The sequence below is a fragment of the Oncorhynchus keta genome, chromosome 6, assembly GCF_023373465.1.
Source record: "Oncorhynchus keta strain PuntledgeMale-10-30-2019 chromosome 6, Oket_V2, whole genome shotgun sequence".
Lineage (NCBI taxonomy): Eukaryota > Metazoa > Chordata > Actinopteri > Salmoniformes > Salmonidae > Oncorhynchus > Oncorhynchus keta.
In genome coordinates this window covers 41858183-41885796 of record NC_068426.1, presented here as the reverse complement: position 1 = coordinate 41885796, position 27614 = coordinate 41858183, and the positions used below count along the sequence as shown (strand labels likewise).

At 44.7% G+C, this 27614-nt stretch overlaps 1 protein-coding gene across 9 annotated transcripts in view; it reads left to right on the top strand.

Moving 5' to 3' along the window:
- Positions 1-806: 806 nt before the first annotated feature.
- The window catches only part of LOC118370628 (netrin-G2-like), a 132485-nt gene continuing 105677 nt past the window's right edge, over positions 807-27614 (top strand). For 6 of the 9 annotated variants that reach the window (XM_052521647.1, XM_052521644.1, XM_052521642.1 and 3 more), the window contains exons 1-2: positions 817-1651; positions 2804-3611. In XM_052521647.1, the coding sequence (XP_052377607.1) occupies positions 3393-3611 (219 nt within the window). In that variant the 5' untranslated portion in view covers positions 817-1651; positions 2804-3392. Of the gene's footprint in view, positions 1652-2803; positions 3612-27614 lie in introns of all 9 variants that reach the window. The other 3 variants (XM_052521640.1, XM_052521639.1, XM_052521641.1) reach the window with 2 other exon arrangements.

Below are 27614 nucleotides of genomic sequence, written 5' to 3'. Positions count from 1 at the left end.
TTGTAAATAAGAATTTGTTCTTAACTTGCCCAGTTAAATAAAGGTTCAATGATTTAATAAATAAAAAAATAGGACTGGTGGAGTTATGTCACATAATGTAGCCAACAAAAATATATGGAAATGTCTGCTCTACCCAAATTACAACCAACTAATGCAGTATTACTGCAAAAACGGAAAAGGAATGTGGAAAGGAGAGAAAGTAAGGAACTTTCCTGCATTGAAGAGCATCATTGGTTGAAGAACATTGTGATAAATAAAAGAGTATACCAGTTTAATATAAGGACCAAAACATTGACAGCCGTGCCCTATAGATTGCAAAAAAGTTGGGAAAAGATTTTTGAGGTACTGATTCCATGGCACATGGTTTATGCTGAACAGATACGCAAAAGTACGCCAGATTCAAAATGTTGAATTTTTAAATTTAAATGATTATACAAAATTCTTGCAACTAATAGAATGTTATATATGGGGGATACAATCTTCCGAGCTCTGTCGATTTTGCTGTGAGGAGGCAGTCATTAGATCATTTATTTTGGTACTGTCCATATGTAGCTCGTTTTTGGTCACAGGTCCAGGAATGGCTGAAGAATTTCAACATTTACCTAGCGCTTAACGCTGCAGACAGCAATACTGGGTGATTTGAAAAGCCATAGTCAATCGATAAAAAATATAATTTATACTTTTAGCAAAACATTTTATTTTCAATCTGTAGAAACAATGAGAATAGAAAGGTTCAGAACTTGTGTGAAACAGCACAGTTGAAAAATATAAATCCAATATGGATGGTGTTAAACCCGAGCAGTGTTTATGTCCCGAATCTAAACCGCCATCTATCCAACACGTCCTAAAACGCGCAAACAACTCTGGTTTATCTGCTGCTAGCGATTTCCTGATCCAACTATCGGACCGCTCGGACGCACAGGATGAATCGGTGACAGAGAGCAGAACGATACGACATGGGCTATAGCTCCACTTCCCCGCAGGTCCTTTAAGCAGCGCGTGCTGATCGGCCTGTGGGACGGTTCAGTTTGGTGCATGTCGGCCCACGCGAGAAAGCGTCGAGAGCGAAGTTGCGCCGCCCGCCCCGGAGGTTAGCAGATAAAAGCCCTGAAAGTGATTGGAAGTGATGGTGAAAAGGATTTAGCCCAGGCATTAAGAGAGAGAGAGAAGGGTTTGTGAGTACATAAGAGGGGGAGAGGGGTGAGTGAGTACACAAGAGAGAGAGAGAGAGAGGGACAGGGAGTAGACGAGAGAGATTTTCCACCAAGATTTTTTTTTCTGCCCTTGAGCATCCCGGGTAAACCCGAGCTTGTAAAGTGGGAGGAGAAGAAACGGGCACCAGCCCTTCCTCAAAGTCAATATTTTCACTTTTGATTCTCCTTCAAGCTGGAAATCACGCTCTTTTTCCCCAACCGCCCGTTTCCAGATCTTGGACACCGTTCTACTCTGTGCAGCCTTCCGCGGTGTAGTAAAAAAGTTACCCGCTGGAGAAGACCAACAAGGAGACCAGACCAGATAACAGGAGTGGAGTACAGTAGCCTACACCTCGACAGGAGCCCGATAGTGTAGATGGTGCCGTGCAAGGCTCGCGGCAGAGAGGCGGTCGTATAAAGGGACAGAGAAGCTCTCCCGGATCAGATGAATGTTCTAAGTAAGTCGCAAATCCGACACGTGTCAAAATGTTTGATTTAAAAAAAATAAACGAGATTACGAAACCTAGTCTAAAACGCACCGCTCACTTCGAGTGATGCAGACTATTCAATTGCCACTCACTATTCTAAATATTATTAGGCCTATCAACAATCAATAGAACAGTTGTCACTTCATGTTATGTTTAGAAATAATATTATTTATTAGGCTACCAAATGAAATGCAGCCTGCATGGTTGTTACTTTTGATTCGCGCTGCTGAAGCTAGCAGAAGGACTATAAGACACACCCCTATACCGTATTTCGAGTTGAAGAACAGCTTTGGCGACTTTCAAACTAAACGCTGAATTTAGCTTTACCTAATTTTCGTGGGAAAAAAATATCTGTGGACAGATAGCCAAACTGTGAACAGGGTTAATCCAATTAAAACGCATTTTGCTATCTCTGGTCATCTAGCATTTGGAAAGGCGATGCCGATTCAATTTCTCGCGCATAGGCGGCAGAGGGTCCGTGGTTCGAGCCCAGGTTGGGGCGAGGAGAGGGACGGAAGCTATACTGTTACATTTACGGAGGTGCGCAATCAGGACAGCAGAGTGACGGTGTGTGTAATACTTTATGCTATGTCAGATATAATGCATGGCGATGCAGGTGAAGTTAGGATGCCTCATATTTTATGGAACTGATGCACAAGGTGGTGGAGTGACTTTTTCACTTTCCTTCAACCCCCCCCTTCCAAGACGCAATGCATATGCTACATCATAAGTTAAGTTTTAGCTCATATGTTTTTCCTTCTATCATTGAAAGTCCACACCACCCACACATTCCCACCTTTTGAACATTGGCACCAAGCCCTGCATATGACTTAAACACTTTTCTGGAAAATAAGATCTCTGAAATATGTCACCTACACGATCACAATGACATACTGTTTGCTTACAATATCCTCTCTGTCAGCCTACATGGTTTGGTCCAATTTCTGGGAAGTTCAGTCATAGGCCTACTCTCCCAATACAATTTAGGTTATGTAGCCTAAATGTCCAATATTGGAAAATAAAATAAGCGAAACATGTGATGAACAAGATAAACTATGCTATGTAGTCTCTCTCTCCCTCTATCAGTCTATCAGTCTAATATCATTTCTCTCTACTTTACAGGACAATCACTGAGGCAAGGCTCCGGGCTGCGACATCACGACCTGATGGCTGTATCTAAAGACGTAGTCCACTCTCCCTTATCATCCCTAGCGGGCAGCTCTCACCTCTCCCAGGCGAAAAGGACCTCTGAAGTATGGATTTGTTCTGCTGATTCTCCAACCACCACCCCCACCACCGCAAACGCAGCACTGGACGCCACTATGGTTGAAGTAGATGTGAAGTTTCTCTGACTTTCGACGCCCCCTGCTCTATTATTTGTCACTTCTCCATATCCGACATCGAAACACAAGTGTAATTTCCTAAAGGAGCTGTGATTATTTGTAGGCCCACGTTTGTTGAACGGCTGTAAATTGACTTAGCCAACTCGAACACTTTTATTTCTCTTGCGTTTTGTATTTTTTCCATCATCCCCCAAACGTCCCCTTAAGCTCAGGTGAGCGTGCAGACGCATCTTGGTGACAACGAAGTTACTTACTGTGTCCGTATGATCCTCAGTCGAGTTCCATGCTCTTCGCCTCAACTCTGACTACTGTGGCCCCCCTCGCCCTTTTCCGCCAGACCCCACTCGTCCTCGGACCACTCTCGTGCCATGCTCCGCCAGGCCGTGTTGCTCCTCCTGCACTGCTTTGCCTCCTTGACGCTGGGCCAGTACGACCTGTGCAAGTCCCTGGTGAGCACGGACGATGGCGCAGTGTGGGAGCAGTATGCATGCCAGCCCAAGGCCCAGTCCATGAAGGACTACATGCGGGTGAAGGTGGACCCGCCCGGCATCACCTGTGGCAACCCGCCCGAGAGATTCTGCACTCTGGTAAGATGGGAAGGTGGAGTGGTTGGTTTATTGTAATGCACTGCAACAGATGTTGGAAGTTGCTGCAGTGAGGGCGATGAATTAAAGAATGAGTTGAATTGACAGGTCTGAACTATAGTCCAGGGATCATCCAGACAAAGGGTAACCTATCGCAATGCCTATTTGCAATCAACACTATTTCAGTGTGACTTTGGGAAAGCCTCATTTGTTTCCGGACTTAAATAACACAGTAAGAGGCGATATGCAGAGTTTTTGCTCAATAAAGGAAATGTGAGAATAACAGAAGCAGAGTTGGATAAAAAAACAAACATACCAGGCTACTGGGCTTAGTCAGGTCAGAACCTCCTGATGCAATGTGAATTTGAGCAGGCTTGAGCGGTCCTTGGCCAAGTTTTGTCGGGCTCCGAAAGCCATGACGTCAGTGAAATTACTTGGCCATGGGCTCGAGCTCACCGAGAGAGGTGCGAAGGTGTTGTTTGCATTCACATTGTGTTGGCAGACTGTCAACCGGCTTGATTGCGTTTTCGGGAGGACTTCAAATTTCGCCTGCTAAACAGCATCAAGACGAGAGAGAGGGTGGAGGACCTTTCGTTTCAAGGGCACTCGCAGGGCGAGAGTGGAGAACTGCGGGAAAATACCAGGCATTAGAATGCAAGGCTCAACGTTGTAGTTCCCGCTTTAATAGGCTGTTGAGTGGAATTAAACTCTAGAAGTAGGAAGTTTGGATAGTTTGAAACTTTTTAGAATAGGCTACCTCTGTGGGCTTGTTTTAGCTACAGCACACTGCTTACTTTTAATTGTCACAACTTGGACACAATCTGAGTGTCTACTTAATGTGTTTGGCGCAGGATCCCTATCACTTGGCTGGACAATCCTTGTAACAGCTACCCAGTCAATGAGTCAGTGAGGTAATCAGATGAGGAAGGACTTACAACCAAGGACAGAGATACAGAACTCTAATAGAGTAGAAGTGATTTATTCATTATCCACTGATGTCTCAGAAACACACTTTCACATACACACTCTGTGTATTGTACACTCTTAGAAAAGGTGCTAAGTAGTACCGTATAGGGTTCTTTGTGTTGTCCCTATAGGGGAACCCTTTTTGGTGCTGGGTAGAACCTTTTGCAGAGGGTTCTAGGCTTTTTCAAAGAACCGTCTGGATATGGTTCTACCTAGAACCCTCTATGAAGGGGTCTGCTTAGAATCCTCTATGGTTCTACCAAGAACCATTTTATCATCTGAAGGTTCTCCCTAGAACCGTCTACGAAGGGATCTACCGAGAAACCTTTTGGAACCCTTTTTTCCTAAGAGTGTATGGCTACCCTAATCCTGCATTTTACAAACATATCTACACACACACACTCCTCATTGAGACTAATAACAGGACTCAAGGATCATTTGATAACGTGAAGCAGAGTGGATATGCTCCTTCCTCGGCTACCTAATGGTTAATGATTTGTTTAATGTAGAAGTAGCAGAAACTGCTGACGGCCTGAGAAAGCCCTCTCCAGTGACTGCTCCTCAGAAGGAGAGCGAGAGAGATGCTGAGGCGTCCTGTGAGAGAGAAAGCGAGAGATGCTGAGGCGTCCTGTGTGAGAGAGAGATGCTGAGGCGCCCTGTGTGAGAGAGAGAGAGATGCTGAGGCGTCCTGTGTGTGAGAGAGAGAGAGATGCTGAGGCATTCTGTGTGAGAGAGAGATGCTGAGGCATCCTGTGTGAGAGAGAGATGCTGAGGCGCCCTGTGTGAGAGAGAGAGATGCTGAGGCATCCTGTGTGAAAGAGAGAGAGAGATGCTGAGGCATTCTGTGAGAGAGAGAGAGAGAGAGAGAGAGAGAGAGAGAGAGAGAGAGAGAGAGAGAGAGAGAGAGAGAGAGATGCTGAGGCGTCCTGTGAGAGAGAGAGAGATGCTGAGGCGTCCTGTGTGAGCGAGAGAGAGATGCTGAGGCGTCCTGTGTGAGAGAGAGATGCTGAGGCGCCCTGTGTGAGAGAGAGAGAGATGCTGAGGCGTCCTGTGTGAAAGAGAGAGAGAGAGAGATGCTGGGACATCCTGTGAGAGAGAGAGAGAGAGATGCTGAGGCGTCCTGTGAGAGAGAGAGATGCTGAGGCGTCCTGTGAGAGAGAGAGAGAGAGATGCTGAGGCGTCCTGTGAGAGAGAGAGAGATGCTGAGGTGTCCTGTGTGAGAGAGAGCGAGAGATGCTGAGGCGTCCTGTGTGAAAGAGAGAGAGAGAGATGCTGAGGCGTCCTGTGTGAAAGAGAGAGATGCTGAGGCGTCCTGTGTGAGAGAGAGAAAGAGAAATGCTTAGGTGTCCTGTGTGAAAGAGAGAGAGAGAGATGCTGAGGTGTCCTGTGTGAAAGAGAGAGAGAGAGATGCTGAGGCGCCCTGTGTGAGAGAGAGAGAGAGAAATGCTGAGGTGTCCTGTGTGAAAGAGAGAGAGAGAGATGCTGAGGCGTCCTGTGTGAAAGAGAGAGAGAGATGCTGAGGCCTCCTGTGTGAAAAGAGAGAGAGATGCTGAGGCGTCCTGTGTGAAAGAGAGAGAGAGATGCTGAGGCCTCCTGTGTGAGAGAGAGAGATGCTGAGGCGTCCTGTGTGAGAGAGAGAAGCTGAGGCGTCCTGTGTGAGAGAGAGATGCTGAGGCGCCCTGTGTGAGAGAGAGAAAGGGAGATGCTGGGGCGTCCTGTGTGAAAGAGAGAGAGAGAAATGCTGAGGCGTCCTGTGTGAGAGAGAGATGCTGAGGCGCCCTGTGTGAGAGAGAGAAAGAGAAATGCCGAGGTGTCCTGTGTGAAAGAGAGAGAGAGAGATGCTGAGGCCTCCTGTGTGAAAGAGGGAGAGAGAAATGCTGGGGCCTCCTGTATTGACGTTTGCCCTCTAATGGCATGGCCCGAACCTGCAGCTAGAAACTTGCACAATTATGTTTCTGAGCGATGAAATATTGATGTTCTCCTTAATGGGCTTCTTCCTTACAAGGAGCTCCGGACGCTAGCCGCCATTCCGTTCCAGATCCCAGTCTTAGGCTCCCTCTATCCTCCTGGAATGTTCCATAGGGGAGGGGTTGTGGGTGGTACCTGGGACAGCAGATTAGTCTTAGTCATCAGTTTTTATACCAGCTGGGATCTATAGGCTTGAGTAGAGCAGACTGGTCCCTTCCTCTTAGATAATGATGCACTGATATCGGCCGATACCGATATCCAATATTTTCCTTGCCAAAAAGAACTATACCGATAACCAATATTTAACAGGCTGACCACACTGCTTGCGTCGCATGCGCGAGCTTTGCAAAATAAATGTAGAAATCTATGTTTTTCAATTATTGCACCCACACTGCTCGCACGCGCCAAAGAGCTTCTGCGTTGCCAAGGGCTAAAATAGAAAGCAGTTCTATTTCTGACGCAGATCGCGCTGCAAGTCCTGCCTCTCCCATCTCCTCATTGGTTAATAGAAGCAGTTACCCACGTGCCATCTCCTCATTGGTTATACCCACGTGGGTGACTGAAAGACGAACGAGAGCAGTGGCGGTAATGCACCTAATTTATGAAAGTTGCAAATTGCAATATAAAGTCCAGAGAAGAAAAAGCCTAGAAGGAGGAGAGATGACTAGAAACTATTCGGTTGACCGTTTTATGTGTGGATTAATTGGCTGAGTAGAGGACCTTGTGCATTTCAGGTAAAATAACAACTCAATGTTTATATCCCAGGACAAATTAGCTGGCAACAGCAAACTAGCTAAATAGGACAAATTAGCTAGCAAGTGCAAGCTAACTATCTAAATTGCCATAAATGTTTAATGCTTTTCGACCTGTCCCCTAATTAATATAATTGGTTATGAGTTTGTTTTGATATTTTAACCTGCGTGTTGTGATCGCGTTTGGTGTGGGGGGACAAAATACATTTATGCGCGATGGGGCACGGGCAAAGCCGGTTTGGGTTCCATGTAAGGCACTGCATCTCAGTGCAAGAGGCATCACTACAGTCCCTGGTTCGAATCCAGGCTGTATCACATCCGGTCGTGATTGGGAGTCCCATAAGGTGGCGCACAATTGGCCCAGCGTTGTCTAGGTTTGGCCGGGGTAGGCCTTCATTGCAAATAAGAATTTGTTCTTAACTGACTTGCCTAGTTAAATAAAGGTTACACACACACACACACACACACACACACACACACACACACACACACACACACACACACACACACACACACACACACACACACACACACAGACCAAATAGTTATTTTGTTGGCATGTCCCCATTACCAGTAAAACATAATCAAAGCCTATTTCTTTCACTTACTTGCTGTGCTGTTTCATTGTTCATTTGTTCAGTCATTTCATTGTCAACCAGGATTTCCATGGAACGCCGTTTGGGTCTTTGTATGTCGAAAATGATACACGTCAAGTAAGCTTGTTGGACCTGAATATGACTGCACGTCACATAATAATTTACCGCGTTCATAAATGTTTTACATAGTTATTACACATTGATTACAACACTATCACTCGTATTTCATATGTCACAACGATTTATCGATACGTATGCTATGATGCTGGTAAAGTTGTCTTGCACCTACAGTGTTGGTCATAAAAAAAGCTAACTAGCTGATGGATGCAAACAAAGTTCTTCCCCAAAAACATAGCAAAACGACATAATCTGTTTCAGTAGCTATAGCTAGCTAACTATATAGCTAGGTGTCATCATCTAAAATAACCCTAATTTATAAGACCGTTCTTATTTGATTAATGGTGGTCGGACCCATCTATGTGAAGCTAGCCACAATAAGGATTAGCCACAATAGTGGACTTTGTGGTTAGCCTTCAAAATAAAAGTATGTCATTGACAGTGATGCAAATGAATACAAATAGTAGAATTATGCCATAATTGAATAGATCATGCTAAACGAGATTGTAATGTTATATAAAATCAACAAAAGACAATAATTTGTTAATTTGACAAAAATCTGTTATAATAATATAATCACACTGGATGTATTATACTTTAGGATTGCATTGGGGGCATTATTTCACTGTACAGCCTTACCTATGGATTGTTGATCAATGACATATCAGGCTATTCAATGACACCAAGAGAACATTAGTGTCGTAGCTCTTATTGCGGGACTCTGAAACAACTGTGAATTGAGCCACATTTATTGTCAACTCATGTGTATTGAACACTATTCGCGAGGAAAAACAATACTGCGTGGATGTTTGGAGTCTGATAACTCTGAGGAGGACGTTGGGAAAAAATATATTGGGTATTGAGTAGACTGATACCACATTTCATTGATCCCCAATCTTGAGGTAAAGATGTGCAGTGCAATATGAATGTCAACACACACAATAGGCTGACTGGGGAGGGGATTTCACACAGTCAAAGTCCCGCGATAAAAAGCTACAACGCTAATATTTGCGTAAACTCTTCATAGTTGTGCCCTGTGGGTGTCACCGAGTAGACAGATACCCCATTTCATTGCTTCACATTACAACCTTATTTAACATTATCTAGTCTAAATATGGCATGATTCCACCAATTGTAACCTGCATCAATTTCAAAGATATACTTTTATTTTGAAGGCGAACCGTAAATTCCACTATTGTGTCTAATCGTTAATGTGGCTAGCTTCACAACACATAAAACCCTGTCAGGTCTCACTAGCCAGATGAAGCTAGCTGGCTGCTTTGGGCAACAGGGTTAAGTAGCTGGCTAGCTATTTATTTTCATGAACTGAAGCTCAATTTCAACAGGCGAACAACAAGTGACAACCTAGCTAATACGCACAAGGATTCCTAAATCGTTAATAAGAATAGTTTAAATGACTGCAGTTTCAACTGGTCATTGTTTTCAGCCTGGTTGTATTGGCGCTATTGTTTTCAGCCTGGTTGTATTGGCGCTATCTAAGTACCAAGCTAAAGCTAGCTAGCTAACCCAGTTGCGAAGTTGCGGTCGAAGAAATAATGCTTTATTACCAAAAGCGGTATTGTAAACACATTGTTCGCGTTTGTTTGTTTTCATACTTTTTTTTGTACAGCTTTGACAGTGCTACTGATAGTAGTGGTGGCGCTTGGCTTGCACGTGCAAATTCAGAACACACAACATTGTATAATAGAACTGCGTTATTTGACGCGTCAAATTAAGAGCTTATTTAATTCGTCAAATAATGGTATTTGAGGTGTATCTTTTTTGACCCAAACGGCGTTCCATAGTATGTCATGAAGATAATAGCAGTGACGCTATTACTGTGTAACTCCGGTAGGGCAACATCTGAACAATAGCGCACTTGGTAACGTTAGTGTGTACTGGTGCTCGATCAGTTGAGAATGCCAACATCACCCACGACAGGGAACGGTTGATTGTCAAGGACAATGAATTCTATTATCTTGGCGTTAATAGATGTGTGTTGTACTGCTGGACTTGTTGACTGCTCGATCCACACAGCAGACATTGTGGGCTGGTTAGGGATGCTGTGTTGCACTGCTAGAGCAACATTTTACGTGGGGTCATTATATAGGTCATCATCGGCGTTAAACTAGACATCAGGCCGATACCGATGTTGGCATTTTCAGCTAGTATCGGACGATTCTGATATGTTCACCAATATATCGTGCATCTACCTACTCTTAGATCATCTAAGGCTGTGTGTCGCCACCATTCTGCTTCATTCCTTCACTGATGTGTGCACTCGTTAGCTCCACCAAAATCCTTTATTTAGAAAAGTTAAAAGGTGATTGAAGTTTCAACCATCTTGGTGTTCATCGGAAATAAGTGACAAACAGAGAAAGTGTGTGTGTGCATGTATGTTTGTGTGTATGGATGCATACAGTACATGCATGTGTGTGTGTGTGTGTGTGTGTGTGATGGCAGTTCAGTATCTGTGTACAGTATGCATTGGTGGACAGCGCCATGGTGCTGAAATGATTTGAGCCCCAAAGAGAGCAGCACTTGGAAGACACCGCCATGGTGCTGAAATGGTTTGAGCCCCAAAGAGAGCAGCACTTCACATGGTGCTGAAATGGTTTGAGCCCCAAAGTTAGCAGCACCAAAATCCTTTGAAATTTGAGCCCCAAAAAGCAGCACTTGGAAGACAGCGCCATGGTGCTGAAATGGTTTGAGCCCCAAAAGAGCAGCACTTGGTGTTCATGGTGCTGAAATGGTTTGACAAACAGAAGACAGCGCCATGGTGCTGAAATGGTTTGAGCCCCAAGAGATGCACTTGGAAGACACCGACATGGTGCTGAAATGGTTTGAGCCCCATACAGCACTTACATGCATGGTGCTGAAATGATTTGAGCCCCAAAGAGAGCAGCACTTGGAAGACACCGCCATGGTGCTGAAATGGTTTGAGCCCCAAAGAGAGCAGCACTTGGAAGACACCGACATGGTGCTGAAATGGTTTGAGCCCCAAAGAGAGCAGCACTTGGAAGACACCGACATGGTGCTGAAATGGTTTGAGCCCCAAAGAGAGCAGCACTTGGAAGACAGCGCCATGGTGCTGAAATGGTTTGAGCCCCAAAGAGAGCAGCACTTGGTGGACAGCGCCATGGTGCTGAAATGGTTTGAGCCCCAAAGAGAGCAGCACTTGGAAGACACCGACATGGTGCTGAAATGGTTTGAGCCCCAAAGAGAGCAGCACTTGGAAGACACCGACATGGTGCTGAAATGGTTTGAGCCCCAAAGAGAGCAGCACTTGGAAGACAGCGCCATGGTGCTGAAATGGTTTGAGCCCCAAAGAGAGCAGCACTTGGAAGACACCGACATGGTGCTGAAATGGTTTGAGCCCCAAAGAGAGCAGCACTTGGAAGACAGCGCCATGGTGCTGAAATGGTTTGAGCCCCAAAGAGAGCAGCACTTGGTGGACAGCGCCATGGTGCTGAAATGGTTTGAGCCCCAAAGAGAGCAGCACTTGGAAGACAGCGCCATGGTGCTGAAATGGTTTGAGCCCCAAAGAGAGCAGCACTTGGAAGACAGCGCCATGGTGCTGAAATGGTTTGAGCCCCAAAGAGAGCAGCACTTGGAAGACACCGCCATGGTGCTGAAATGGTTTGAGCCCCAAAAGAGCAGCACTTGGAAGACACCGCATGGTGCTGAAATGGTTTGAGCCCCAAAGAGAGCAGCACTTGGAAGACACCGACATGGTGCTGAAATGGTTTGAGCCCCAAAAGAGCAGCAGACACCGCCATGGTGCTGAAATGGTTTGAGCCCCAAAAGAGCAGCACAGCACATGGTGCTGAAGACACCGACATGGTGCTGAAATGGTTTGAGCCCCAAAGAGAGCAGCACTTGGAAGACACCGACATGGTGCTGAAATGGTTTGAGCCCCAAAGAGAGCAGCACTTGGAAGACAGCGCCATGGTGCTGAAATGGTTTGAGCCCCAAAGAGAGCAGCACTTGGAAGACAGCGCCATGGTGCTGAAATGGTTTGAGCCCCAAAGAGAGCAGCACTTGGAAGACACCGACATGGTGCTGAAATGGTTTGAGCCCCAAAGAGAGCAGCACTTGGAAGACAGCGCCATGGTGCTGAAATGGTTTGAGCCCCAAAGAGAGCAGCACTTGGAAGACACCGACATGGTGCTGAAATGGTTTGAGCCCCAAAGAGAGCAGCACTTGGAAGACACCGACATGGTGCTGAAATGGTTTGAGCCCCAAAGAGAGCAGCACTTGGAAGACACCGACATGGTGCTGAAATGGTTTGAGCCCCAAAGAGAGCTTGGAAGACCACAAAGACAGCAGCACTTGGAAGACACCGACATGGTGCTGAAATGGTTTGAGCCCCAAAGAGAGCAGCACTTGGTGGACAGCGCCATGGTGCTGAAATGGTTTGAGCCCCAAAGAGAGCAGCACTTGGAGGACAGCGCCATGGTGCTGAAATGGTTTGAGCCCCAAAGAGAGCAGCACTTGGAAGACAGCGCCATGGTGCTGAAATGGTTTGAGCCCCAAAGAGAGCAGCACTTGGTGGACAGCGCCATGGTGCTGAAATGGTTTGAGCCCCAAAGAGAGCAGCACTTGGTGGACAGCGCCATGGTGCTGAAATGGTTTGAGCCCCAAAGAGAGCAGCACTTGGAAGACACCGACATGGTGCTGAAGTATATGAAGGGACATATGGACAGTAGTCAGATCCCAATACTGTTTTCTATTACGTTATGCAATAGTGGGAAAGATGTAACTTAAAGATTACATTACAGTAAATACACACACACACCGTGTGTGTGCATGTGTATGTGTGTGTGTTTTATGCATGTGTGTGTTCTGTGTTTTATGTGTGTGTGTGTTTTATGCATGTGTGTATTCTGTGTTTTATGTGTGTGTGTGTGTGTGTGTGTGTGTGTGTGTTTTATGCATGTGTGTATTCTGTGTTTTATGTGTGTGTGTGTTTTATGCATGTGTGTATTCTGTGTTTTATGTGTGTGTGTGTGTGTGTGTGTGTGTGTGTGTGTGTGTGTGTGTGTGTGTGTGTGTGTGTGTGTATTCTGTGTTTTATGTGTGTGTGTGTGCGCTTTTTCACCAATGTATGTCCCCACTGTACCTTAATTATTTTATTTTTCACATGAATACACTGTTTCCCCAAAACGAAGGCCGTGAAATTCAGCGGATGCTAGTTTGGTGTTGAGGCACAGATTTCCCTGCCTTCATTCGTCCTCTCCTCTGGGATACACTGTTATATGCATCTCTTATTCATGGGGAGTGAAGCTATAGGTAGTGTCCTCTGCCAACTGGGGCAGTATGGTAACTCCTTTAAACATGGCGGCCCTCTTTCTTTTCAGGACGATTCTACTGTACTGTAGCGAGCTCTCTATACATGGTAGTTGTACTGTTTTGGTGGTGTGTAACCCCTGGGGATGGTGTGTGTGTGTGTGTGTGTGTTGTGTGGAGTGGAGGGTGAGAGAGTGTGATGAGGGAGTGTGTGGGGAAGATCACATCTTAGCTAAGCAGAAAGATGAAATCAGACCAGCACTGTCCTGTACACACAGGGAGAGGTGGGGAAGACACACTTAGCTAAGCAGAAAGACACAGACAGCACTGTCACACACACACACACACACACACACACACACACACACACACACACACACACACACACACACACACACACACACACACACACACACAGACAACAAGCCTATGTTAGTGTACAGTACGTCTTTCATGTGGCTTGGTTTGAACGAAAACCTTCAATCAAGTCCCTTAGGTAAAGTACCCCCATGAAAATGGATTCCTCGCTGTGTATGTGTACGAGTGTGTGTAGTGACAGATGAGGGATGAACGGAGTGTGTATGTACAGTATGTTCATGTGTGAAAGAAGGGAAAAAACCCTTCCTCTTCCACAACAGATTTAGCCTGTTTTAGAAGGTAGAAATCAGCCAGCTCTAAAAATAGACGAGAGAGAGAGAGGGGGAGAGGGAGAGAAGCTTAAGAGGAAGAGGAGCATGCTTGAAAGGAGAGGAAGATGGCAGCTGGTAGTGTGGTGGAGTAGAGAATAGCAGAGAGGAAGATGGCAGCTGGTAGTGTGGTGGAGTAGAGAATAGCAGAGAGGAAGAGGTGAAGCTAGAGGTTTCACTCTTGCCAAAATCGGTCCAAAATATGCCCAATGCGTTTCTATGGACCTAAGCTTGTTGCCTGCCTTCCTGCCTTTGGGACAACAACTCCCATTGTTATGGCGGAGACATGAGCGTCTCGTCATTATATACAGATCTATGAGAACAGTCTGTAGATCACTGCTGTCCCAATCTGGGCCCAGGGCCATGCCACCTCCCCCTGCTAAAGCCAGGCTAACCCTGCCGTTGCCCTTTCCCTGGCTACCTCTGCCCAGGGTAACATACAGGGCCACCCAAACCCAGCAGGCCTTGTGTTAGGTCTATGTTCTCCTATCCTGATTATCCAGAGTGGTTGACTGGGTACCGCAAGGGTCTTGGGCAAGACCCAGGCGCTTGATATTGGAGACCGAGGTGGGAAGACCCGTTTCACCGGCAACCCGCGATCCCATTCGGAAACGGCCAGCCATGCGGCCGTGCCTAACAGGAAAAGGGGGGATGGAGACGGTCGGGCGCAACCCAGGCAACATGAAATGCGGGGAACTGAGCTCGGGCGAGGGCCGACGCAACCCTCCCGGCCCAGAACACCACACCGAGGGAAGGGAGAAGCCGACCCGGCCTTCAGAGAGTTATAAATACTCGCGCTGTTTATCCACGCTTCGTTGGTCTGTTTCGCTTGACGGCCCTCCGATCTGCTTTTGTTAGATGGCCATCCAACCTGCAACCTTTTTTTTACTGTTATATCTGTGTTCCATTTCTTGTAATGTCACTTATTGCCCACTTTACTATCATCCTGGGCTTATAGATTGAGATCTGCTGTGGATATGGGTACGGCCCCTCTACCCCAGATTTTCAAGTAACCGCAACTCTTTCCAGGGCTTGGGCCCCTCTCTCGGGGCGAACCCATTCCAGGGCGCCCTGTCCTTCACAAAGAAAAGAGAACTCTCCCCGGGATTCCCGCCAGCTTCTCTGGGAAACGGTCGCGTTACCGTACTGGACGACTCGCAGCGTCCGTCTCCGCCACTCCGGATTCGGGGATCTGAACCTGACTCTCTTTCGAGGCCATCGCCCCTCCTTTCCGAACGGCGTTCGCCCAGAGAGCATACATCTCTTAGGACCGACTGACCCATGTTCAACTGCTGTTCACATGGAACCCTTCTCCACTTCTGCCTTCAAAGTTCTCGTTTGAATATTTATCCATTTTCAGGGCTAGTTGATTTGGCAGGTGAGTTGTTACACACTCCTTAGCGGATTCCGACTTCCATGGCCACCGTCCTGCTGTCTATATCAACCAACACCTATTCTGGGGTCTGATGAGTGTCAGCATCAGGCACCTTTACCCGGCGTTCGGTTCATCCCGCCACACCAGTTCTGCTTACCAAATGTGGCACACTAGGCAACTCGCATTCCACGCCTGGCTCTAAGCCAGCAAGCCAGGCTTCTTACCCATTTAAAGTTTGTAGAACTAAGAACAGATATAGCCTTGGTTCACCCCAGACTTGACTGCCCTTGACCAGCACAAAAACATCCTGTGGCGTTCGGCATTAGCATTGAATAGCCCCTGCGATATGCAACTTTCAGGGAAGTCAGGAACCAATATACTCAGTTAGGAAAGCTAAGGCTAGCTTTTTCAAACAAAAATTTGCACCCTGTAGCACTAATTCCAAAAGGTTCTGGGACACTGTAAAGTCCATGGGGAATAAGAGCACCTCCTTCCAGCTGTCCACTGCACTGAGGCTAGGAAACACTGTCACCACCGATAAATCTACGATAATCGATCATTTCAAAAAGCATTTTTCTACGGCTCGCCATGCTTTCCACCTGGCTACCCCTACCCCGGCCCACAGCTCTGCACCCACTGCAGCAACTTGCCCAAGCCCCCCGCTTCTCCTTCCCCCAAATCCAGACAGCTGATGTCCTGAAAGAGCTGCAAAATCTGGATCCCTACAAATCAGCTGGGCTGGACAATCTGAACCCTCTCTTTCTAAAATGATCTGCCAAAATTGTTGCTACCCCTATTACTAGCCTGTTCGTCTGAGATGCCCAAATATTGGAGAGCTGCCGTGGTCATCCCCCTCTTCAAAGACACTCTAGACCGAAACTGTTATAGACCTATATTCATCGTGTCCTGCCTTTCTAAAATCTTCAAAAGTCAATTTAACAAACAGCTCACTGACCATTTCGAATCCCATAACTTGTCCACTATGCAATCTGGTTTCCGAGCTGGTCATGGGTGCACCTCAGCCATGCTCAAGGTCCTAAACGATATCATAACTGCCATCAATAAAAGACAGTACTGTGCAGCCATCTTCATTGACCTGACCAAGGCTTTCAACTCTGTGAATCACTGCATTCTTTTTGTCGGCCTCAATAGCATTGGCTTCTCAAATGACTGCTTCGCCTCGTTCACCAACTACTTGTCTGATAAGAGTTCAGTGTGTCAAATCGGAGGGCCTGTTGTCCGGACCTCTAGAAATCTCTATGGGGGTGCCACAGAGTTCATTTCTTGGGCTGACTCTCTTCTCTGTATATATCAATGATGTCGCTCTTGCTGCTGGTGTCATACAACAAACCTTCCGTGGCCTCCAACTGCTTTTAAATGCTAGTAAAACTAAATGCATGCTCTTCAACCGATTGCTGCCTGCACCTACCTGCCCGACTAGCATCACTGCTCTGGACGGTTCTGACTTAGAATATGTGGACAACTACAAATACCTAGGTGTCTGGTTAGACTGTAAACTCTCCTTCCAGACTCATTTTAAGCATCTCCAATCCACAATTAAATCTAGAATCAGCTTCCTATTTCGCAACAAAGCCTCCTTCACTCATGCTGCCAAACATACAAGGGCATGTATCCTACCGATCCTTGACTTTGGCGATGTCATTTACAAAATAGCCTCCAACACTCTACTCAGCAAATTGGAAGCAGTCTATCACAGTGCCATCCGTTTTGTCACCAAAGCCCCATACACTACCCACCCCTGCAACCTGTACACTGTGGTTGGCTTGCCCTCTCCACATATTTGTCGCCAAACCCACTGGCTCCAGGTCATCTATAAGTCTTTGCTAGGTAAAGCCTTGCCTTATCTCAGCTCACTGGTCACCATAGGAACACCCACCCATAGCGCACGCTCCAGCAGGTATATTTCACTGGTCATCCCCAAAGCCAACACTTCCTTTGGCTGCCTTTCCTTCCAGTTCTCTGCTGCCAATGACTGGAATGAATTGCAAAATCCCTGAAGCTGGGCTCTTATATCCCTCTCTAACTTTAAGCATCAGCTGTCAGAGCTGCTTACCAATCACTGTACCTGTACACAGCCCATCTGTAAGTAGCACACCCAACTACCTCATCCCCATATTGTTATTTATCCTCTTGCTCAGTTGCACCCCAGTATCTCTACTTGCACATCATCATCTGCACATCTGTCTCTCCAGTGTTAATGCTAAATTGAAATGAATTCGCCTCTGTGGCCTATTTATTGCTTTACCTCCCTACTCTTCTACATTTGCACACACTTTTTCTATTGTGTTATTGATTGTACATTTGTTTGTGTGTAACTCTGTGTAGTTTTTTTTGTCGCACTGCTTTGCTTTATCTTGGCCAGGTCGCAGTTGCAAATAAGAACTTGTCTCAACTGGCCTACCTGGTTAAATAAAGGTGTTCTCAACTGGCCTACCTGGTTAAATAAAGGTGTTCTCAACTGGCCTACCTGGTTAAATAAAGGTGTTCTCAACTGGCCTACCTGGTTAAATAAAGGTGTTCTCAACTGGCCTACCTGGCTAAATAAAGGTGAAATAAAAAAAAGTTTGAGAATGGGTTGAGATCGTTTTGGCCCCAAGACCTCTAATCATTCGCTTTACCAGATAAAACTGCGAGACTTTGAGCGCCAGTTATCCTGAGGGAAACTTCGGAGGGAACTAGCTACCAGATGGTTCGATTAGTCTTTCACCCCTATACCCAGGTCGGAACGACTGATTTGCACTTCAGGACTGCTACGGACTTCCAACAGAGTTTCCTCTGGCTTCGCCCTGCCCAGTTCGCTATCGCACGCGCTCACGCTCCACCTCCCCGACAGAGCAGGCTCGACGACCCGGGTTGAGCTGGTCGAGCGCAGGCGACATGGAGAAGCGGGGAACCCCCTGGGTGGCCAAGAACCCTGCGCCGAGGGAAGGGAGAGGCGGGGGGCGTGAGCCTTGTTACGACTTTTACTTCCTCTTGATAGTCAAGTTTGATCCTCTTCTCGACGCTCCGTCAGGGCCGTGACCGACCTCGGCGGGGCCGATCCGAGGACCTCACTAAACCATCCAATCGGTAGTAGCGACGGGCGGTGTGTACAAAGGGCAGGGACTTAATCATCGCAAAGTGACCAACTTATTCACCAAGCTCTTGATCAGATGTTAGTATTGGGCTGGAAAAAAAGTCTGCACACCAAGGGTCTGCATAGATACATTTTTAGATCATGGCAGAAAAAAGATGGAGCTGAACTGGGAACGTAGAACAACTAGCTTTTAACAAAGTTGCAAAAACTACACAGAAATAAAAGATTGAGGAACTTTGTCAGGTGCGCCATGACAGAGGGGGAGGAGTTCAACAAAAGCAACAAAGGAATGATTCAATCATCAACAACAAATTAATAAAAGAGCCAACCCATTGGGCACAAAGTGGTTGAATAAAAGTTGTTTCAACTAAATTTGTCAATGTATTGTGACGTGGAATCTATGTGGAAAACACATTGGATTTGGAAAAAGGGTGACATTTCAACTACAGGATTATGTCATCATAGACAAATAATGTATAACATATGTTGGATTTTTACCTTTGAAACAATGTTTAATTCGTCACTGACTGCTACCAATGTGCTATCATGAGATCTCCACCTAATTACTAAATAGATTAATTGTTGCTATCAAAGTCATTCCAAAGGTTAGGTTTAACACAGGAAATGAAATGTAAACAAAAATATAAAACGCAACATGTAAAGTGTTGGTCCTATGTTTCATGAGCTGATATACACAAAAACCCTTTTTCTCTCAGTTTGTGCACAAATTTGTTTATATCTCTGTTAGTGGGCATGTCTCCTTTGCCAAGATAATCCATTCACCTGACAGTTGTGGTATATCAAGAAGCTGAATAAACAGCATGATCATTACACAGGTGCAGCTTGTGCTGGGGACAATAAAAGGCATGCAATTGGCACGCTGATTGCAAGGAATGTCCAACAGAGCTGTTGCCAGATAATTGAATGTTCATTTCTCTAACATAAGCCGCCTCCTACGTCATTTTTACCTTTCTATACCTCACCGTGCGAGGGTTACGGCACCGAGCCTTTTTTCTAAAATGTTTCCAGAGTTGGAGAACACGTTGGGAGAATTCTTAGATCATTCCTCCTTACAGAATCCTTACAGATCCTAATAATAATCAGATCCTAATAATAATTTGTCTGCGCTTCAATTCAAACCACAGGTTTTCAATGGGTTTCAGTGCTGCAGACTGAGATGGCCAATTTGCAAAATGTTGATTCTGTGACCAATTAACCATTTCTTCATGGATTTTGTGTGTTTGGGGGGTTTGGGCTTATTGTCTTGCAGGAAGATCCACTAAGTTTCAACCTGCTAGCAGAGGCAACCTGGTTTTTGGCTATAATGTCCTGGTACGGTGTAGTTCATGATGCTGTTAACCTTAACAAGAGCCCCAGGACCACTGGCCCATAACATCAAAGGTCCACCACCATATTTTACAGTAGATATGGGGCTCTTTTCTGCTCATGCTTACTCATTTTGATGCCAAACCCACCACTGGTGGGTATGAAAATAGAGCACTTTGCTGTCGAAATGAGAATAAGCAGAAAAGAACCACATACCTACTGTTAAAATATGGTGGTGGATATTTTCATAGTTAATAAATTGTATTTATTTTGTGTGTGTGTGTGTGTGTGTGTTAAAATATGGTGGTGATATTTTCATAGTTAATAATTCTATTTATTTTAGGTGTGTGTGTGTGTGTGTGTGTGTGTGTGTGTGTGTGTGTGTGTGTGTGTGTGTGTGTGTGTGTGTGTGCGTGCGTGCGTGCGTGCGTGCGTGCGTGTGTGCGCGTGCATGCGTACATGATGTACATGCATGCCGAGACTGTTTAGATGCACAAGGTTTGTTGGTGGAATGATATCAATAAAGCCTTAGGCGGTTCAAATTCGGACTAGGGAGGATCTGTTACTGGGCTCAGACAGTCTGAGGTGAAGAACTCACATCACCTCTAAGCCTCCCAATGATACCACTTCACCTCTCTGCCTCTTGGATCCTTGGATGGAGTACAATATTGGGAACATAGCCGAGGGTTCGTAAGTTAAGATTTCCGGTCTTTAGCCATGGGATACTTATAGCAAAAAGATAGCAGGATATCCTGTGTCCCTTGAAATATGTCCCCAAAGCTGATAACGTTAGTTGAGTATTATTGTATTAGTACTTAGGCTGAGTTTCATAAATGGAACATAGGCTAGTGTTACATATTCCTACAGCTACGGTAGCCATGGGCTCAATCTCCCCCTAGTTTTTGAATGTCCCTCAAACAGAGCAACTAGTGGTAAGGAAAGATAAGTAACCCTGGGGATTGGGACATCACTGTCTCATTTGCACACAGCAGAAGCTGCCAAAGGATAGCCTACTACACAATGCAGACCTGGCTGCTGGTAATCTGGGCACACTGTCCTGTGGTGGAGCAGTGGAGCAGCCAGATGACCCAACCCTCATCACCCCTCTCCTCTCTCGTCACCTCTCTTCTCTTCCAGAACTGGGATTTGTCTCTCATCTTTTGGCCTGCTTTTCAGAGCTGCATGTGCACGTACAGCACCAGGCAAAAGTTTGGAGACCTACTCATTCAAGGATTTTTCTTTATTTTTTACTATTTTCTCAATTGTAGAAAAATAGTAAAGACATCAAAACTGTGAAATAACACATGGAATCATGTAGTAACCACAAAAAGTGTTAAACAAATCCAAATATATATTTTAGATTCTTCAAAGTAGCCACCCTTTGCCTTGATGACAGCTTTGCACACTCTTGGCATTCTCTCAACCAGCTTCACCTGGAATGCTTTTCCAACAGTCTTGAAAGAGTTTCAAATAGCCCTTAATCAGCATGGAGGTGTGTTGGGTCATTGACCTGTTGAAAACAAATGATAGTCTAACTAAGCGCAAACCATATCACTGCAGAATGCTGTGGTAGTCATGCTGGTTAAGTGTGCCTTGAATAAAAAAAAAATATCACAGACAGTGTCACCAGCAAAGCACCCCCACATCATCACACCTCCTCCTTCATGCTTCACGGTGGGAACCAACGTGGTGGGAATCAACTACTCTGCGTTTCACAAACAAAGACATGGCGGTTGGAACCAAAAAACTACCACATTTCCACCAGTCTAATGTCCATTGCTCGTGTTTCTTGGCCCAAGCAAGTCTCTTCTTATTATTGGTGTCCTTTAGTAGTGGTTTCTTTGCACTAATTCGACAATGAAGGCCTGACTCACGCAGTCTCCTTTGAACACTTGATGCTGAGATGTGTCTGTTACTTGAACTCTGTGAAGCCATTATTTGGGCTGGATTTTCTGAGGCTGGTAACTATAATGAATTTATCCTCTGCAGCAGAGGTAACTCTGGGTCTTCCTTTCCTGTGGCGGTCCTCATGAGAGCCAGTTTCGGCATAGCGCATGATGTTTCTTTAAACTTCTTTAAAGTTTCCGTATTGACTGACCTTCATGTCTTAAAGTAATGATGGACTGTCGTTTCTCTTTGCTTATTTGAGCTGTTCTTGCCATAATATGGACTTGGTCTTTTACCAAATAGGGCTATCTCCTGTATACCATCCCTAACTCGTCACAACGCATTAAGAAGGAAAGAAACGCATTAAGAAGGAAAGAAATTCCACAAATTAACCTTTAACAAGGCACACCTGTTAATTGAAATACATTCCAGGTGACTACTTCATGAAGCTGGTTGAGAAAATGCCAAAGTGTGTGCAAAGCTGTCAAGGCAAAGGGTGGCTACTTTGAGGAATCTAAAATCCAAAATATATTTAGATTTTTTTTTTAACACTTCTTTTGGTTACTACATGATTCCATATGTGCTATTTCATAGTTGTGATGTCTTCACTATTATTCTACAATGTAGAAAATAGTAAAATATAAAGAACAACCCTTGAATGAGTAGGTGTGTCCAAACTTTTGACTGGTACTATATAGACGAATGCATGTACAGATGCATACATGCAGATTCATGCAGATTCATGCATTCATATGAACACACACACACACACACACACACCACCCACTCCTCAGGGAAACGGAGCCTGTAATTAATCGTGGCAAAAGTGTTAGCAAAATAACGCAGACACACACTCTCTGTCTCACACATCAGCACACACACACATGCAATACTCACACCGATACCCGCACACACACACACACACACACACACACACACACACACACACACACACACACACACACACACACACACACACACACACACACACACACACACACACACATTTCATCACTCATCCTACTACATCTCACTACTAGTCCCACTGTCTCTCACACTCACCAGCATAACAACTGCCAGCAAGTTACACCAATAACAGACACACACATGTTTCTGAACAGGACAATCACATTTCCTAACAGGGCAAGGGAGACAGAGAGTCCTCTAGTGACCTAAACTCACATCTCTGAACAAAACAACATAATGCAAGAAAGCAATATCCCCATGTCTGTCCCACTGTGTGTGTTTTTTTCATGGGAGGCTCATTTCATTTGATGATTGTTCTAAACACTACATTGTGTTCTTCGGCTGTCATGGTCTTTATTCCCCTTGCTGGCAATACCTGGAAAGTACTATAACGAGAGAGAGCGAGAGAGAGAGAGTTACAAAAATAGCTACAGAACATCCCTCTTGTTGGTGTAGGTCATTTGAATTTGATTGAGTCCTATTACTTTTTAGATAAACAGCCAAATTGCATTGATATTGTGATTGATTATTTTTTAATTGAATATATGAATGTTTGGTACGTAGTTCTCCAATGTTGGGATGTCTCTTAACTTGTTATAATGTTTCCTCTCTCCTCAAGATGGATGTGCTCACCTACACTGAGTGTACAAACATTAGTAACATCTACTCTTTCCATGACATAGACTGACCAGGTGAATCCAGGTGAAGGCTATAATCCCTTATTCACATGTTAAATTCACTTCAATCACTGTAGATAAAGGGGAGGATATAGGTTAAAGAAGGATTTTTAAGCCTTGAGACAATTGAGACATGGATTTTGTATGTACAGTGCCTTGCGAAAGTATTCGGCCCCCTTGAACTTTGCGACCTTTTGCCACATTTCAGGCTTCAAACATAAAACTGTATTTTTTTGTGAAGAATCAACAACAAGTGGGACACAATCATGAAGTGGAACGACATTTATTGGATATTTAAAACTTTTTTAACAAATCAAGAACTGAAAAATTGGGCGTGCAAAATTATTTCGCAAGGCACTGTATACCATTGAGGGTGAAGGGGCAAGGCAAAAGATGTCAGTGCCTTTGAACGGGGTAGTAGGTGCCAGTCGCACCAGTTTGAGTGTGTCAAGGCCTGCACTGCTGCTGGCATTTTCACACTCAACAATTTCCTGTGTGTATCAAGAACACTTAGAAAAAAGAGCCGCACACACTAAAAATATTTATGTCCAACGTTTCGACAGACAAGCTGTCTTCATCGGGGTATAAAGACAAACACTGCGGGATGACTCATTTATATAGTGTCAAAATACATACAGATGTCTAATCATGGCCGGGTGTTGCCTGATATCATTGGTTAATTGTCATATTAAAAGAGCATGCAAAAAACACAACATATCAAGAATGTTCCACCAGCTGTTGGAAGCATTAGAGTCAAAATGGGCCAGCATCCCTGTGGAACGCTTTCGACACCTTGTAGAGGTCTATGACCCAAATAATTGAGGCTGTTCTGAAGGCTAAAGGTGGTGCAACTCAATATTAAGGTGTTCCTAATGTTTTGTACACTCAGTGTATAAATTCTCCAAATTACATATCAAAATGTCTCAGCGTATCATACTTAGGTTTTTAGTCTTTTTATGATGACTGAGTGTTGGTATCCAAATCTAGGTCCCTCAGGTGTAGGGATCGAGGGCTCATGCATGCTTCTATTCCAATTGGGACTGAGTGTTGGTATCCAAATCTAGGTCCCTCAGGTGTAGGGATCGAGGGCTCATGCATGCTTCTATTCCAATTGGGACTGAGTGTTGGTATTCAAATCTAGGTCCCTCAGGTGTAGGGATCGAGGGCTCATGCTTCTGTTCCAATTGGGACGTGTCACATCATAAAACACTGTGTACTTTTTGGACCATGGTTATTGAGTGTTCAGAGTAAGACATATGTACCTAAGGAATGAGCAAGCTTCTGTTCTGATTGGCCCACCCAAAACAAGAACCCACTTATCACCATGGCCCGCTGCGTGTAGACACGACGACAGAGTTCCATCGCGCTGGTCGTCACAGTGATAGGATCCCAGTGAGGATAATTGCTGGAGGGACTTAGCGGTGCCGGCCACCTGCCGTAGCAGTTGGCCAGGATCTCTCTGTGTGTGTGCATGTGTGTGTGTACACACTGCTGGCAGAAGGTAGCTATGTGGGCCAGAGAAGAGGAGAGAGTAGCAGGATAAGGAGAGAGGGGGTAAGGAAAGAGGGCATGAGAGGGGGAGGGTTTAAACAAATACACTCACAACCCTCCCATACAAAATGAAATACATCCCGTCCCTGATTATCTGAGAGACAGAGAGGACAGACAATCAGGTCATGTGCAGCTTTCAGTGAATCATTTAGCGCATCACAGCTCAGTCCCTCATACTCAACACACGCACCAGATCCAGATGTACAGTGGCGTCTGACATTTTTGTCACCCTTGATGAAGATGAGCAAAAAAATATATAAATTAAATAGTATAAATACTGCGCTGTATTGTATGCTCATATTTTGGTGGGAAATTATATTATTTTATACTAATGCAATTGCTCAGAGAAAGTGATTTTGTTTAATTAGTCATATTTTTTTCTCAAAGATTGGGGTCCAAATTATTGACACCCCTGTTTTCAATACTTTTCAATACCTCATGTGAGCCTTTTTTCAAAAATATTTTACGATATTGGAGAACACATTTGGAGGGATCTAAAGCTTTGTTCACACTGCAGGCCTTAATGCTCAAATCAGTTTTGTTTTTCAAATCTGTTTTGGAAAGCTGACTGTCCAAACAGCAAGTTACAAGTGACCAGATTTATTGTGTTCAGACAGCAGTCATTTGATGACATGACTACGCTATAGTTGCCATAGTAACAACGGGTGTGAGTGGGGTAGGTGGTGGTTCTTGTGTTTCCCATCACTCAGAAGCTAAGGTGACAACAATGCCTGCCATGGACATTTCCCAGTTACTGTGAATGTTCAAAATCATAGTGTTAGAACACTTTCAAAGCCTCAAAGGACATGACGATCCAACTATCGAAACACCAGTCAACTAGCTAGCTGTTTAGCTTACTAGATCATTCACTAATTTATTTGTGAACAATTCGCAAGATGGTTAGCTACCACATGTCCTTGTCAAACTGTCAACACTAGCTATGCCAAATAACAGTCTAAAAACCACTTGAGGAAAAATACATCAGATTTGACCGTTCAGACACAAGTAGCATCTTTCCAGATCCTTGACATCCTTGACAAAATCAACATCTTCCAATGGCCATCTTCAGCCGGGAACACTATTGAATAGCTGTGGTTGAATTGAAGTGGGCCGTCCATAAGCACAGACCATTGATCTCAAGGATCTGGAAACATGCTGTATGGAGGAATGGTCTAAGATCCCTCCCAGTGTGTTCTTGTACAACATAAAACATTTTAGAAAAATGTTCAGTGCCGTTCAGTGCTGGGGGCTAACATGTTATGTAAATCAGATTACTTTTATGAGTAAGCGAGTAAAGAAGTGCAACCTTTATTTAAATTGCGTAATATTATTACAGATATTTTGGCAAAAGACTTGTGCATTACTTTCACAATCATATCTTTACTGAGTAATCCGTAATCCAATTTGTTTCCTCATGTAGTTTTTCGAGCGAGAAAGAGAAAGGCTGTCCGTAGAAATGTATAGAGGGTGCACCTCCGATCTTTGCCATTGATTACCATCTTTACCATCGCTTCCGTGGTAACAAACACAGAGGGCTTTCCCGTCAAGTGGCAAGTGTGCCCATGATAAATCTCCAGGGGTCCGTGTACGTGTGGTCTATAACCAGAACTGGCGGCTCGATAAGAAAGATGTTGAATGAAAAGAAAAGGAAACCTGTACATATGTTTGGCTGACATTTATATATGATGAATTAAGCTTATGATAGTGTAACAGATGTTAATCGTACTCTCCTTGCGTTGTGTTTTGTCCCAATAAATCAGCCAGTGGTCCAAGTTGAACATTATTGTCTGTTTTTAATAGGAAACATCATGTTAGTTGTGCAGGGCTTAATGGTGTTGATGGCAATCGATGGTCAAATCTGTAGCATGAAGACAACTGTGTTAGCAGTGAGCTTATGTGGCCATTACATCGGTGCATGCTAGCTAACACACTTATACACAGAAATCATATACCAAAGCACATCCCAGAAAGCCCCTCAATCCCTAACAGGCACCATATACCCACACATGTATAAATCAGCAATGTACAGCAAACTTGTACACATTGTAAAATAGTATTCAGAACGTGGCCTACCCCTTGCAATCACATTTTCATACTGGGGAGACCTGATGTTCGCGATCCCGCCCTATCTGCAAGCGGGGCCAATAACAACATGCCTTATTGTCATCGGAATTGAACCAACCAATAAGATTGCTTGAACATGAAATACACCTTTCTTTAGAGGCAAGTGGAAACATAATCAACCCTGTTACAATAGCACAGCACAGGAAAACAGCGCTACATATGAAAGGATAAAATAGTTATCGCAAAGTAACATAAATAGTATTATAAACTGGGTGGTTCGAGCCCTGAATGCTGATTGGCTGACAGCTGTGGTATATCAGAACAAATACCACGGGTATGACAATATTTTATTTTTACTACTCTAATTACGTTGGTAACCAGTTTATAATAGCAATAAGGCACCTCGGGGGTTTGTAGTATATGGCCAATATACCACAGCTAAGTGTCAAGGCACTTAACAGGGGACATCAATAAGGGATCGTTGCTTTCACCCGGTCAGTCTATGTCATGGAAAGTGCAGGTGCCCTTAATGTTTAGTACACTTTGCTATGTACTTGTTCAACAATATCTCTTTCTCTGAGTAATTGTATTAGTATAAAATAATATAATTTTCTAAATGTTTTGGGCATGCAATATAGCTCTGTATGTGTATTTATTTTATACAGTCTTTTTTGCTAACCTTTATCAAG